This window comes from Pongo abelii, chromosome 3 (assembly GCF_028885655.2).
Source record: "Pongo abelii isolate AG06213 chromosome 3, NHGRI_mPonAbe1-v2.0_pri, whole genome shotgun sequence".
Taxonomy (NCBI): Eukaryota; Metazoa; Chordata; class Mammalia; order Primates; family Hominidae; genus Pongo; species Pongo abelii.
The window spans coordinates 194,271,719-194,288,489 of record NC_071988.2 but is presented as its reverse complement, the minus strand read 5'-3'; the positions used below and the strand labels follow the sequence as shown (position 1 = coordinate 194,288,489).

Below are 16,771 nucleotides of genomic sequence, written 5' to 3'. Positions count from 1 at the left end.
TAGCAGAGGTATTACATAAAGGATAAGGGAGTTTATTTTTTTCAGAAGAACATTATCGTGTGCATTTTTCAAGCACACATTTAAAAAAATGTCTTGTTAAATTGGAGAGAGTCCAAATAAGAACAATAAAAATGATATAAAGTTTAGAAAGCCCAACGTATAAGTAAAGCTAACACAACTGCATTTTTACCACCCAGGAGAGACAGTAAAGGGCTTTATGGATTGTCTGTAGCACTCAAAAGAACAGACTAATTTGAGGAGATGGGACCTGCTTTAAGCAGTCATTTTGGGTCAATAAACAATTGTTTTTAATAACAAAGCAGAAAGAGTGTCTTCTTTAATTGCAACAGAGGGTTTTGCAAATCACTTTGTTTAGAGTCATATACATTTAGAAAACAAAACCAAAAAAAAAAAAAGCCAAAAAAAAGTTCTTTAAAAAAAGTAGTTATAGAAAAAACTAGAAATAACCCAGTTTTAGGGAAAAATCTGTGATATTCTGTAAACATTTAAAATATAAACTTCTTTAAATGAGAAAAAATACAAATCAGCCATGCTTTGGCTAATTATGGTAGCCTTTAATTTTATGAGGCTGGTGAGACTTACTATATTGAAACATGAATGTGAAAGATTATACTGAGAAACTACTCTTACTCTTTCCTTCTGAATTCGGGCAAGCTAATTGAAGAAAGTGAATCAAAGTGCTTGTGTTTACCCTAGCCTTCACAGATATTCAGCTACATTGTCCTTCCCCTGCAGAGCTTTCCAAGAGTGGAAGGCACTAAGATGCATAAAAGGACTTCACAGCAGTGGGAAACGAGATGAAATTTTGGCCGCTCAAGAACTTCTTAGACTTACTCTGGTGCCAACAGCTGGTAGGCAGGGTTTTGGTATTACATAGCTCCTAGTAATCAAAAGTACTCTGCAAGGCACACTGCCAGAATCCATACAGATGGTGGGAAAAATAACTTTTATTCAACTTTTTAAATTTTACATTGCTTTTCTCCCAGGTAGCAAAGGAAGCAGAAAGGAGGCAGAGTGATGAATTATGATGCCAGGAGGGAAGGGTTACTCATAGTCTCTCTGATAGGGGGACTTGGCAGGAGATTCAGAGGTCTAGAACAGCCATGTATTTTTCCCCTCTCTGTACAACATCACTGCTTCGTGGAGCACAGGGCAAAAGGCCAAGTGATTTCAGTCATATGAAAAATGTGGTTATATCTTAGAATTGCATTTTTTTAAAATGTGACATGCTTTGTTGAAATGTGTTTTGGAATGCTGATTTTGGATGTAACCACAATAGTTATTTATTGCTTTGAAAATTTATCGATAGCCTTTAATTCACGACCAACCTTCTTTCATTATATTTCTTTACTTTTAAGAGATGTGACTTTCTATGAAGGGAGAAAATACATGTGTGTGTTTTGGGGACATGGGGTTGGGGAAAGGTAAGGCAGTAAGAAACAATAGCCTTATAAAAATATAAATATTAGCACAGTTGAGCTTATTTCATAGCAATAAAATTGGTGAGTTGGTATTTTGTAATGATTTACTGGAGAGATAGACATTTGATTCATATTTGGTCTACTTCTAGGCCGTGTAACGTTAAACACATTATTAAATTTCTCTCTCAGTATTCTTACTTACAAAATGTGGAGGCCGGGCGTAGTGGCTTACGTCTGCAATCCCAGCACTTTGGGAGGCCAAGGAGGGCGCATCATGAGGTCAGGAATTCAAGACTAGCCTGGCCAACATAGCAAAACCCTGTCTCTACTAAAAAAAAATACAAAAATTAGCTGGGCATGGTGGTGTGCATCTGTAGTCCCAGCTACTCAGGAGGCTAAGGCAGGAGAATCGTTTGAACCTGGGGGGCAGAGGTTGCAGTGAGCCAAGATCATGCCATTGCACTCCAGCCTATGCAGCAAGAGCAAGACTCTGTCTCAAAAAAAAAAAACCAAACAAGTGGATAAAAATACCAAGCTCAAAAGCAGGGAAAGAGTGGTAAATAACAGATTCCAAAGCATTTACAGTGCAATGTTGGCGTATGCTAAGTCCTTAAGAGATGGTGAGTTTTGAGACCGTTCAGGGTGGATGCATTTGGAAGCAGCAAGTTTGTAAATTCAGGTGTTTAGTGGTCTAAAATAAATCAAGCCATCCCCTAAAGCAATAGAACTTAAAATCATGGAGCTTATTTATTACAAAAGTTAAGTTAGTATACAATGGGTAGATAACAGAAAAAAAAGCCCAAAGTTTAATTAAGAGAAAAGTTAAATTCTAGCATTATAAAAAATGAAATAAATAATACAAGCACATATTTGGCCTTTCTAGGACATTTCAAAAGTCTTTTATCAAGATTTTCAGGTGACAACAAGACATTTTGAAATGATATGACCACAATAGTTCTTTTCTTTCACCAGACAAATAAAGGAGCTTGAGGGGATTTTGCAACATTTGAATGACAGAACGAAAGTGCAATATTTGAGTAGGGCTGCTGAGCTCAATACAACATGAACTTCTGGGGGACTAGACAGTGAAGCATCTGTTCTCCTCATTAAACAACCTTCTCCCTTGCCAGAGAAGGAGACTGGGTGAATTTTTTTAAACAAATATATTTTTTAAATATTACCTAGTCAGTTTGAAAGGAGGTGAAAAGGATAAAGGGAGAGGGAGAGAGAGAATAAAGAGAGAGAAAAAAAGACTTGAAAAGTTCTATTAGTATTACAGTCTTTTAAAGAAAAAAATAAGTTTTTTTTTCTAGTTGTATGAATTTGTACAATAACTGATTTCTTGGTTTCAGGTAATCACTGTTACCAGTTATTAGTATGTATGTGCATTTTCTTCATGGCTGATTAGAAAGATTGTTGTTTTTTTCCCACATTAGTGCCAAACATATTCCTAATGATGGCTCTATGCATCTATGCATAGCAATCTGCATTTGTCCTTTTCCTTAGAGCCCATGTAATATGGTGTAATTTTTATTTACATAATGGAATAAGTTTCTGTTAAATTAACTGGAAGACCTTGAAATGCTTTGCAAAATAAGTCAGTTCTATTGTACATATTAGCAATTCATCCACTGCAGAAAAATGTTATTTCTATGTAGTCAAACAAAATGGAATGCTGGGTAGTGACTAAGTCATGTTTTGAATGCTAGCCTGAAATGGTAGTGGGTGTGTTTGGAGGGCCTGATATACATAGAAAACTACCTCAACTCTATAATTAAATTGTTCTATGTGTCTTTCTTTAAAAGACAATGTTTTCTGATACCAAAATATGTAACTTTTATTTGTTTTTTTTTCAAAATATTTTGCCTTCCTAGAGAAATAAAATGTTTTATTTTTCATGCAGATTCAGATAATATAAGGGATCATTGACTACGATAAATCATCAGCTGAACATGTTAAAATTTTTTTTGTTATATGTAAAAATAGAGAAATAGGAAAATAGAGCAATTAAAGTATATAATTATTTCTAACATTTCATTCATGCATATGCATTATCAATAAATGAATACACATATACGTGTATGTATGTGCATATGTATATATATTTGTGTGCACATATATGCAGATATGTATATGTATGTGTAAACATGTATATATGTACGTACATACAGAAATATTTGATTGTGTTTTGCCCTTATAGAATTGTTTTCGTCTTAAATTTTTAACTATGTCCTCTTTCTCTGAGACTTTTCCATGTTTTGGTAATTCAGGTTAAGATGGTATTAATTTGGCACAAAGTAACACATTTTTTCTCTCCTGGTGAATTACTTAGATATCCTTAGAAAAAAAAAAAAAAGAAAAAGAACATTTTCTCTGTGACTGAACTTTTCTCATTTTAGGAAAAGTAACTTATTCCTACCTGAGCCAAATTTTAGTTAAGTGAAGCTGGATTCAAATTCCCTACACTGTCTTCTGTTGAGCCCTCTCCTTCTCCTCCGCTTCCTGGGAGCCCTGTGCCCTTCGTATTTCCCTTCCCTCTCACATTAAAACTGGCAACTGGCTTTCACTTTGATTTTAAATCTCGGAGAGATAATATAATTGAGAAGAAAATGGACTTATGACAATGACGGATGTGTTTTTTTATTCACTGCCACCACTTACTAGTGGTTTGACTTTTGACTAAAACTTCAAATAAACATAGCATGAGTAAAAATCACACTTTGTATTGCAATCTAAACATAACCTGACTCCTGACAATTTTAACAAATTCACATTTAAATATTTTTACAATCTGAGAATCATGACTTTTTTTTAGCTCCAAAATCTTTTTTGTTGTGTTAAATCTCTTTAAAACTCCTTACTTGTATTTCCTATTTACATTGTCTTACATTCTTGCCCTCATTCATATATTTATATTAGACAACGGTTCAAGTTATTAAACTCTTTCTTCCCTTTCAAGTCACAGGATTCTTCCAAATTGACAATTATTTTTATTTCTCTGTGTCATTTTGAGATGCCATCGACCATTTGAATTATATTGTAATGTCAAGTATGAGCAAATAGCCCTTGGCAGATAGAAATATGATGTCTTCTTTAGTCACCCATTGACAATGGAATTGAAAATCTGGGACCTCACTCCGGGAAGTGTCTCTGCTCCCAGAAGCAAGCCAGGAGAGGTGGGCTTCAACCAATATAACTGCTTCCTCTTATTCTGTCTGAATCAGAATAAACAGCTTCCTTCTAATAGAGAACACAGAGTAAGTAAGCAGAAGCAAACCCCTTTCCTTTTTCCAAAAGATTCCTTCTCCAAGGAGATGTTCTCTCCTCTAGGCAACTCAGAAATCTGCTTACTTGCACAAGCATGGTAGATAAACACACTTCTTTTCAAGACTTTAGTTTCTTGATCGTCTCTCAACTGCAACAAAAGATGCCCTGATACCTACACTCTCTCTCCAAAGATTCAGATGGAATAGGATGTCTGTACACATCTCAATAGAAAATTTTAATTATTTTGGTGGCTGGGATGTAAAAATAGTAAATTGGAAGAGATAAATGATCAGAAACAAATGCTCAAGTCACCGTCTTCTAAATGTTTCCTTTTGAAGACTTATAAGATATAGTTAAAGCATGCAGAAAAGTAAAGTTCTGGAAATCTGAGAAGAAAGAGGGAAGTAAGATTGCCATTTGATCATTATACTATAAAAAAGCAACTACTTGATTAGAGGAAAAATGAATGACTTTAAATAAACAGAATGGCAATAGACAGTGGCAAATTATATGAAAAGAAGAATAGATATTATTTGGCGATTATGTAAAATAAGTCAGGAGAATAGAAAAAGCTAGAATAAAAAAGGTAAGAACAACATGCAGGTGTGCACACATGCAAGTGCACATGCACACACACACAGACACAAAACAACTCCTAAGTGTAAGAAAAAAAAATCAAGGTGAAAATAAAATACAACCAAGGTAACCGCAAAACTTTGTTGAAATGAATGGAAACAAAATTGAATCAAAGAAGACAAGTATTCTGTGTCTGGATGGGAAAGTTCATATTTTTTGAGATCTTATTTTTCTCGAAATTTATATATGTATTTAATTCAGTCTCAATTTATCAAAATTATCTTTAATACTTTTAGAATATTTAGAAGGTGAGACTAGAAAAAATACTTTTAAAAAGAAGTGTAGGGTAGGCATGGTGGCTTACAGCTGTTGCCCCAACTACTTGGGGTGGAGACAGGAAGATCACTTGAGCCCAGGAGTTTGAGACCAGCCTGGGCACTGGTCTGTAGGACAAAACAAAACAAACAACCACTTCAGCCTGGGTGACAGATTGTACAGAGTGAGGCCCTGTCTCAAAAACAAAAAACTCCAAAATGTGTAGTTGCTGATTTATATAGCTATGGAGTATAACATGGAGTACAAGCACACAAATGAAGTCAGCTTGGTACTAATGCTAAAATAAAAACATGTGCGGAAAAATGGAAAAGATTCTTTATCTCAGGAAAGAGCTATGTTCATAAGTGTGTATCCATATAATAAATCGTGTTAAAAACACCACATTATCAATGGAAAGTTTATCACACAAAGAGAACAATTCACATTCCCATAGCGTCTAATTTCAGATGAATAAAAACTTTATATATATATGTATATATATATATATATATATATACATATATATATATATATATATACATATATATATATATATATATTTTTTTTTTTTTTTGAGACAGGGTCTGTGTTGCCCAGGCTAGAGTGCAGTGGGGCAGTCTCTCCTCACTGCATCCTTAACCTCCCATGCTCAAGTGATCTTCCCACCTCAGCCTCTGGAGTAGCTGGGACTACAGGAGTACACCACCACACCCAGTTTTTTTTTTTAATTTTTTTTTTTATTTTTTACTTTTTGTAGAGACAAGCTCTCACTATGTTGCCCGGGCTGATTTTGAACTCCTGGGCTCAAGTGATCCTCCCGCTTTGGCCTCCTGAGTAGTTGGGACCACAGGCATGAGATCACAATGCTTGGCCCACACTTTTTTTTAAAGCTATTTTTTCTAGTCTCACCTTCTAAATATTCTGCAACCTCTGTCTCCTGGGCTCAAGTGATCCTTCCACCTCAGCCTCTTGAGTAGCTGGGAGTACATGCATGCACCACTAAAACTGGCTAATTTTTTTGGTATTTTTTTGGGTAGATACAGGGTTTCACCATGTTGCCCAGGTTGATCTCGAACTGCTGGGCTCAAGATAAGTGTCTGCCTCAGCCTTCCAAAGTGCTAGAATTACAGGTGTAAGCCACCATGCCCAGCCAAAAACAATTAATGTTTAAAGTTAATAAGTAATATACATTAGGCAAAAGTTTATGCATTCTTGCAAAATAAATTCTTTTAAAGATTGAAGTAACAGTTCAAACCAACACTATGAAGAAGAAAAAATTTTACTTTATTAAACTACTTCATTAAAAATATTGTAACATTAAAATATTTTAATTTTAAAACCATAATTTAAAATATTTGTAATGTTTTTAAAATAAAACTATCGTACAATATAACGCTATCAACTAGGAGGATATTTACAATAAGACAAAAATTGATACACACAGTCTATAATTTTTTTGCATACTGATAAAATAAAAAGATACTTCTATAAACCAGATAAAGTACCACAATAAGTAGTTTACTAAAGATAAACCACAAATGACAAATAAATATGTCAAAATGCTTATTTTATTTATAATTAAATAACTGTATTATTAAAATACTTCTACAATCGTTTTCTTTGCTTGATGAATTAGCATAGTTTTAAAAACCTGATAATACTTAATTTTAGCAGTTTCACAAGAGACTGAAGGAAATAAATATTGATACAAACTTTAAAACATTGTGTATTCTGTGTATTGAGTCCTAAAAATGTTCATAGACTCTGATCCAAATAATTTTATTTATCGTATGTACTCTAAGAAATGATCTAAAATTGAAAAAATATAAATAGAAATATTCTCAGGAGAGAGTTGTTTGTAGCAGCAAAAAAGAATGTTAGCAGCTTAAATGGTCAACAAAGTAAATATTTTAATCAATTATGGAATTTGTATATATGAAAGAATGCCATACAACTATTTACATAATATCCTCAAGGCTTTTCCTGAAAAGAAAATTATGCTTTTGGCATGATGTTGAATAATAAAATGCATACTTCAATGTTATGCAGAAAATATAAGTTCAAGTATGTAAACAATATAAGCAATAAATATTATGTGATAAAATGGCTAAATGGCAGCATTTTCTTCGTTAAGTGGCAGAATTTTAAGTCAATCTGTTATTCTTAATAGCAGATTTTTAAAAACACATTTTGTTTATAGGTATCTTCACTCAGCAATTTTTCTACTATTTTGGAATATTTGGTTTCCCAAATACTCTTTTAAGGAACAAATGCTTTTATCAGTAGACAAAGTATTGAATTGCTTTGCTGCTATATATTTCATCATCATAAACTGACAACTTTTTTCATACTATCATTGATGAACTCAATTACATTCTGTCCATTTTCCCCCAAGCTTAACAACCTCTGAGTCGGCTAGAATTCAATTTTAGATCCCTTCTGTGAAATCTAAAACTATAGACCAATCTGGCTAAGAAGTACCCTGATAACTGGCCCACATTAACTCAGAAGTTGTCAAAGCTACATTCTATCAGTGAGTGTTATTACTTTGTCATGTGTCAGATGGGGCTCTCAAATCCACCCCACTCCAGAGGACCTGCTTAGGAAGAGCTCAGCTTAACGCCTAGCAGGTTTTCCCATTTGCAGAGTCTGGTTGACTAAACGGACGTTGGATTTGCTCTGGACTTCTACCCACCTTGGATTTGGGAAAAGGGTGGGAAAAAAAATCGAAGTCTCAATTTGATTTCTAGGCACAGACCACACTCTCCAATCTAATTTTTACCAAAGAGCCCTATTGTAGGATTTTTCAAATGTGTAACAACAACAGTGAAATTGTACTTTTCCAAATTTCCTATTTTTTTAGGAAAGAGCTCCATTTACTTCAAGAAAATTGTTGGAAAGAGGGATGTGCAGCAGTGAAGCATTAGGAGAGTTTTTAGTTTCAGAATATTACACAATTTTAATACAACCAAATGCCCACTCTCCCTTAAAATAGCCTGATTCTTTCCTTGTGGTTCACTTTCTGCCTACATCTGAAAGCGAAAGGAGGCTGCTCTGAGAACTGGCCATCTCAGAATAAGAAGAAGGAAGGCAGGGGAAATTTTCTCTACTTAGTGGTTTATTTGTTTTCTTTTTATTTTGCCAGAGAGCCCCATACAATAAGTTATAAGCCACTCATTCAGCAAATAATAAAGTGAGATTCTGTCTTCCATTTGGGTGTGTCTCCATGCATTTAGTTCTAATGCTCTGGACCCATAAGGAGAAAAGCTGAATACTAAGGTTTGGCTATCTCTTGGTTCCTATTTGAATGCCACATTGAGACAGTCAAAGTTTGTTACATATACTCTTCAACTTTAAGTTGTAATAATTCATTATCCATTATCAAAAGGTTTGGATCAAGAAACAGAACTAACAACATTCTTTTGATCATTAATGAAAAGGCACGACTTCTCATTTGTTTCGAAGTTCAGTACTTGGACAACATGAGTTTGACAAGAATCATTATTTAGGTTTCCTTTATACTATTGAATATGGTTACTTTTGTACTTTAAACTGAATGTTTATATTCCCTCAAAATTCTTATGTTGAAACGTAACCCTCAATGTTATAATATTTGCGGATGAAGATTTTGAGAAGTGGTTTGACCATGAAGGTGGAGTTCTTGTGAACAAGATCGATACCCTTATAAAAGAGGCCCTTTCCAACATGTGAAAATACAATCAGAAGATCTCTGGTCTATGAACTAGGAAGTGGGACTTCACCGGACATTGAACCTGCTGGAAGCCTTGATCTTAGACTTCCTAGCCTCCAGAGCTATGACAAGTGTCTGTTGTTTGTAAGCCATTCCATCAATTTCATTATAGCAACCTAAATAAACTAAGACACTTTGCATGTTTAATTCATCTAAATAAAGTATGTAAAATATAAAATGTGCTCATTAAATTATTTCTATTTGAATTGTGATTCTTTGACCCTTGATTGAAAACCCTGTTATAAAAATATGTTTGTGATAAGAATGATTCTAATATCTAACGTTATTGCAATATATTGGAGTTACCATTATCAAACATTAATTATAATATTAATAGAAAAATTAAATATGAATATTAGATTTCTCATGAAGTATCCCTAAATATGTTAAAGTGTAGAGTTAGAAAGAAAGATTTCTAACTTTAGAAAGCCTCCTGGACTCTAGAAGCCAACATTTATTTCTCAACATGAACCAATAACATTTTGCTTAACTATGAAAATATTTTAGGATGTTCTTATTAATTTTGGATTTTGTTTTGTATATACAATTGTTTTGTTTTGTATATACAATTGTATATACAAATCAAAAAGCTTTGATTTTGAAACTCATAATTTGTGATTACTTTAGTTTTTGTTTGGCCCATGGATATATGTTATTTATTTGTTATAAAAATTTACAAAACTTCAAAAGATAAAATTTAAAGGTCTTGCCTCCTTCGCTAGGTGACCCATTCCTATAAAAAATGGTCCATGTTCACCTACACTTAGGTACACAGACACACAAAATATGTGCATGCGTGCATACATACACACCATACACATAGAGCTCATTTGTTTCATTCTGATTGAAGTATATGGAAAATTTTGTCAGCAGCTATAAACTTCTCCTCCAATTGTAGAGGGAGAATTTTGATATTAATATAATGCAGTAAGTTGGCTTGTAGTGGGATAAATACTGAAGTACTTTAAAACCCTTTGTTTCTCTGCCAAGAACATATGCTCCTGTCTTTTTCAGCAGTCCCTTTAGAAAAAAATTAATTCCAGACAGCTTTGAGCTATTCATGCCAACACCACAGGCACTAAAGGAAGCAGCTTTCAAGAGAATGGCTACCTCTATCCTCACCTTAATGATTTTTCTTTTGGATCAATGCTCATAGGTTTTGGATGTCTGTGTGCAGAGTATTTATTAAGTTGACTATAATGACTGGGGATAGCACCTGCTTGGTCTGTTGATCCCCTGTATTATTGTGTTTTTTTAAAAAAACACCATGTCTGGTTACAAAGAAATCCTGAAAAAGCTTTTCACATAAAATATGATTCAGAAATTACAAAATTCTCATCACTAAAATTTGGTATTCGGATTCTTATTCCAGGTAAAAATATGTTTAGGTATTTAATGAAAATGGTAATTAGACCTGAGTTCATTTATCTTAAAATCAGCCTTAGTTGTATTTTTTGTATTTTATTTTTGTCCTATTTACATGTCAATGCATAAGTCTTGAATATTATTTTACATAGTAAGGTTTCTTTCATTGTGCTGCCTGGTACTAATTCCTTTTCCCCTGACGTTCAGGCAGCAACCACAACTTCATGTAACTATTGTTTTGAAGAGAAAGGGCAAGTATAACTTAGTTTTTTTGTTTTTTGTTTTTTGTTTCTTAAGGCAAATACAATTGTGTGTGTGAGAGAGTGTGGGTGAATATGTATGTATGTTTATGCTAGTAGAGACAGTTATATAGGAAAACTTCATGAGAAAAGAGGTTTTCTGAATATCAAAAGTTTGACTTCAAATATCAAGGCTTAAAGCTCTGTGGGAAGTCAGGTTGAATCGATTCCAGATACAAAGTGATAGCAAAGCTAACCTTGTCTACCCTGGGCAAAAGTGATCACAAAAGAAAGAGATGATGGTGAGACTATGTGACCCTAAAGTCCTGATTCAACAACAAGCATCCATGAGACAAACCACCCTATCTTGTCTTGGTCTGCACTGCAGCCGTTTGCTTTTTACCGGTTACCTGGTAAACCAGCTCATGCACTCTGTGGTCTGCACTAATGCTTGGATTCCTCTGGTGGCCAGCTCCGGCTCTGCACTTGGCTCTCATCTGGTGAATGGGTTGGGGTAAACAGCCCATCTGGAGCTTGTGGTTACTATTAAGGATGTGAAGGTGTGCATAGGTCTTCAAGGGTGTGTTCAAGCCCATCTCTAAATAAGCTCACAATATACTCGAGCTCTTCCCTGGGAAGTGTGGTACATGTCCTATATCCTCTCTGCTTTGAGGCTCTACTGAAATGTAAAATTGTGAATGCTCCATTTCCATGACTGGGATATAAGACCAGAGCTAGAATCCCTCTAAGGCAGTGCTTCTCAAATTATATGTGAGGACTCTTTTTCAGAGTCCAGTTTTTTGTTTTTTAATATCTAAGCAGTCATAGGTGAACACACTTGTAAAGTGAAAATGAGCTATTAGTAAAATAAAAGTTTAGAGGCAATATTTCATCTCCTAGAAGGCTGCAAATGAGTCAGGATCACCACATTAAGCTGTATGACAGTGCTGATAAGGGAGAGGCTGGAGGCAGAGAGGGTAGCCCCAGAGCCTTATCAATGCTGGAAAGGTTGACTCTATACACGCTTTGGCCCAAAGCCTTTATTTGCTTTGTCAGTTCCCAAGGTGTAAGAAAACTAATTATATGGACAGGAGACAGGGAAATACTGAGTACAAGAGGGTGGTTCCCTGGCAGAGGCCCTACCTGCAAGCCTGGAAACCCATGGCCCTACGTGGGAACAGGCATTCCTGTTTTCATGCCCAAAAGTTGCCTTTTGGCCCTCCATGCTCCCCTATCCTGTGCCCATATAAACCTCAGACCCCAGGCTACAGAACCTGTGAGGAGATGAACAGAAAAGCAGAAAAATGGCAGAACAGTGTGGTAGAGAAGGCAAGAAGAAAAGGAACATCTGAATGCTGAAAGGAGTCTGGCTGGGGATGATCAGAGAGGAGATCAGCCACTGGGTGGCCAAACTGCAGGGGAAGATCATCTTCCCACCCCATCCCCTTTCCAGCTCCCCATCCATCCCACTGAGAGCCACCGCAACCACTGAATAAAATTCCTGCATTTATCCTTCAAGTCCATGTGTGACCTGATTCTTCCTGGATTCCAGACAAGGACCTGGGTATCAAGAGGGCACTGAGTTGGTTAACACTTAAGCCATCTGTGGACAGCAAAGCTAAAAGAACACACTGTAATACATGCCCACTTGGGCTTTGGAAATCACAGGTACCCACCCCTACATGTTACCGTGGGGACGGAGCCCCAAAGCACTCACCTCAGCTCCTGCACCTGCCCGTCTGCATACTCCCCTTCCTGTAAGGGATTTAAGTGCATGGTGCTGAACACACAAGCCACACCCGTCACACGTCCTGTAGGGGGGTCAGGGAACTCTCCTGCTTCACTAACACTCTGCCTTTGCCAAGGCTGATGACAGTGCATCATAAATACTCCTACCCTTAGGTTTCAGGAGGAAACTTATGAGGTGCCTTGTTACAAATTCCAAGAATACCCCAGCAAGAATAAATTCATTATATACGTTAGTGACCCTGATGATAACTATACTTTCTTAGCTAGCGTTCCTTCTTATTTCCTCATTGCTTTCCCAGTATTTCCTAAGTTCATTTCCCAGATAAATTATTCTCACTTGAATCATCGAGAGGGAGCAGGGACCCCTCTTGGCCTGTGGGCCCACCCAAACATAGAATTAAAGAAAAATCTTGAGTTTCTTCCAGGGACCTAGCTAGCCCGGAGAAGTATATAAGGAACTTGATAAGCAAGAAGGTGATAATAGCTCAAAATAACAGGCAAGGAAGTTAGAAACTAAAGATAACAAACGTCCCTGAGTTGTTTTGCTGAAACCTGGATCCACACCAAATGGGTCCACTGGCACATAGACCTCAGATAAAGGGGTGCTAAAGACTAAACTCTGACCACTTATGTTCTTTGTTCTACATTTTTTCCTGAAGGGCCTGGAGGAAGCCACCAGGAGCCACAAACTAAAGTTCTTTTCTTCCCACCCCAAATTTTTAAACAAAGCTTCTCTTTTTTAACCAACTGCAAATCAGAAGAACTTTAAATCTAAATATGACCTTAGGCCAAACATTGTGTAACCTCTATGTATTGATCTATGATTTTGCCTGTAACTTCTGCCTTCCTGAAATTTACACTTGCCCTTAAAAAACCCTCACCTGCAAGCCATTGGGGAAGTTGGGACTAAAGCCTGAACTGCCTGATTCTCCTTTCTTGGTGCCCTGCAAATAAATGCCTTCCTTTCTCCTGTTGCAAACCTTGGTGTGGGTATTTGGGTTTACTGGCCCAGTGAGCCTACCCCAGTTTAGTTTGATAACATCATAGGCTCAGGGACTGATTCTGACGGAACAAAACCAAAGTTACCACTACTAAAGTCCAGCCTGTCAGCCAGAAAATGAAGGAGAGTAAAAGTGGGGAAAATACCTATATTCGATTGAGAATTTACTCCATAGAGCCTGCATTTTTTTTTCTTTTTCTTTTCAGACAGAGTTTCGCTCTTGTCACCCTAGCTGTAGTGCAATGGTGCGATCTCAGCTCACTGCAACCTCCGCCTCCTGGGTTCAAGCAATTCTCCTACCTCAGCCTCCTGAGTAGCTGGGATGACAGGCACCCACCACCATGCCAGGCTAACTTTTGTATTTTTAGTAGTGACGGGGTTCCACCATGTTGGCCATGTTGGTCTCAAACTCCTGAACTCAGGTGATCCACCTGCCTCGGCCTCCCAAAGTGCTGGGATTACAGGCATGAGCCACTGCGCCAGGCCGAGCCTGCATTTTTTATTACAAATACTTACAATACCTTGACTTGGCAAGAGTACATTTTCTACATTTGAGAATAAACGTGGTCTTGAGAAGCCACGTAAAATAGAAATCAATCTTTCCACCCATGATATTGTAGCTGGCACAACTTCTATGTGCAATTCTATGATTATATGGCTTGTTACTGATAAACTACGTTTTCTATTTAATAATTTAAATAAGAATATCCAAAAGAGATAAATATAAAAGGAAGTGTAAAGTAATTGACAATTACTATTTTATAAAAGGTAAAAAGGATAATCTAATGGCATGTGGGCAGGAGTTTAATAAATATAAGAAATGGGCAAAAGCTCTCTACTGTTTCTTTTTGTTCACTAATCTCCCTCCAGGCAAGTGTATGCAGGGAAAGTTCCTAATAAAGAGAACAAAGTTAACTGAAGTTTACTTCTTGTGAATGCTTTCTATAAAAAAAAAATTTATTTCATGAAGTCCCAGTATTTTACAAATCAAACTAGACCCACAAAGAAATATATAATTTATGATTATACACAAATTATAAAAATAACCTAAAAATACTATAGCATTTGCAGAAAGGTAGAAAAGATGACTTCTCCAAAATAATCATTGTAAAATCCACTATTATTCTTCTCTTCACAAGGAACACTCCCATCTCTTTAAGAAACAGATTGTGCTACTGCTAGAGCTGATAAAATATCAGTGGAAACAATTCTATCAAACTTCCTATTATAAACTATCATTCTAGGCTTTATAGCTTGGCTCTTTCAAACTAAAGTATGTTGGGCAGAGACTAAGCATACAAATTGCCAGCCAAAATACATTAAGTCTGGTTGAGCTGTCTTTTTTTGGAAGAAGCAAATTGGAGCATTGTGCTCTGCATGCAGTTAGTGCTTGGCATGAGGCTGCAAGAATGCCTCTCACAGTGTGACAAAATAAAATAAAATAAAATAAAAAAATGAAAAACTTTTCAGTGGGAAATTTTAAAACAGATTGGTTATTATTTCAAAATGTACAAATTTTAAGTAGTTACATTTAAGACAAATTTTAGTTCATGAAAATAATATTTTAACATCACATAATATAATCTACATAATACTTTTCAGCCAAGTTTATGGGAAACGGTCCATTTGATGGTTTTATTGATAACTAAACCATTTGAAGGAATCATTGACTCATAGTAGCATCTATGATTACAGCCTTCTGTGGTGACTGAGGGAAAATGGTTTAGATTAGCAGATATTTTATTCAAATAGCTGTGCTTATGAGTTTTGCTTCAGAGATGCAGGAATAGAATAAAAAATTTAACCCGAAATAGTTCTGGACATATCAGAAAGTATAAGTTTTGGCTTCTGGGTATTCTGTATCTACAAATCCCTTTTTTTAAGTTCATGGAGTTTGGTCTCTTCTTCTTTGCTTCTTTTGCACTGAAACATTAGCATAGTAATGGGATATTATAGCAAAAGGATATTATTCTGAGGCGGTAGTCAGTTCACCCAAGTTATTCCACTCAGTTGATGACCTAGTCCCTTCAAAATTACTTTGAAACTTGCTGGTTCTCCCTCATTCAAGAATATTTATCGAGTTTCTATGATATGCCAGGCACTGTGAAGATAAGAGAAAGATAAACGAGGTTCCTCTGTTTGTGGAGTTTATACAAAGAGTTTGCAATGTTATTAGTAACACTGCCATTAGGTTGTCAGAGGGCTTCAGGAACCTGAAGAACAATAGTAGAAAATATAAATTGGTATGCTCAAGTGGAAAAAATGTTTTACTCATTCTTGCTTCATTTAAAATTTTTATATTAACACAATAATATAATATTAATTTTTAAAAATAAACACAACCTTCTTTTACACAATCTATACCTTTTCATGACTGTAGAAAACTTTTTTTAAAAAACATTGACTATCAATTCTTTGTTTTTTTGATAATAGTTCGTGAGTATAATGTTTCCTTAAATAGAGAACTACCTGAACTTTCTCCTTCCTTTAACTCTGTATTTTGGAACTTCATGATAAATCTTTTTCTCCACTAGCTAATAATGATATTGACTGCAAAAATCAATAAACATGAAAAGTAATGACCTCTAGCAATTTACTTTTATTAAATCTGCAGAGAGTTTTGATATCATTTACTCTGCAACTGTCTCTGATTTTATTTTATTTTACTTTTTCTAACTAGTACATTGCTTTGTTCTCAGGTAGAAAAGGAAGAGGAAAGCACGGCAAAATTCAACTAATGCATCATTTTGACACATCTGTTGTTTGGTCAGTGGTGTGCAGTCTCCCATTTCTGATATAATAAATGTTTACGGTATTTCTATTTTAATGAATGCCCTAGGCTCCAGGACCTGTTTGTATACTTCCGTAGCATATATCTTTAGTGAGGAGATGGTGTTGTCTGTTTCTACTAATAGAAAGTAAAGCTGAATGGAAAAATTAGATTTGAGAGCCACTGCCTCAATGCAACCTTCCCAGGGAATCAATACAGAGCTGCGGGGAGCGTGGGGAGGCCAAAGTGGCAGCAATTGGGTCAATTAAAGGAAGTGAGCGCAAGGTTTGAAGGAAA

At 35.7% G+C, this 16,771-nt stretch overlaps 1 protein-coding gene across 2 annotated transcripts in view; it reads right to left on the bottom strand.

The window, feature by feature from the left end:
- The window catches only part of GALNTL6 (polypeptide N-acetylgalactosaminyltransferase like 6), a 1,265,432-nt gene that overhangs the window by 1,020,146 nt on the left and 228,515 nt on the right, over positions 1-16,771 (bottom strand). The window contains exon 1 of one of the 2 annotated variants that reach the window (XM_024246077.2): positions 11,366-12,429. The exons of the other annotated variant lie outside the window; for it this stretch is intronic. Coding sequence (XP_024101845.2) covers positions 11,366-11,551 — 186 coding nt within the window. The 5' untranslated portion in view covers positions 11,552-12,429. Of the gene's footprint in view, positions 1-11,365; positions 12,430-16,771 lie in introns of those variants that run through there. 2 annotated transcript variants of the gene reach the window in all.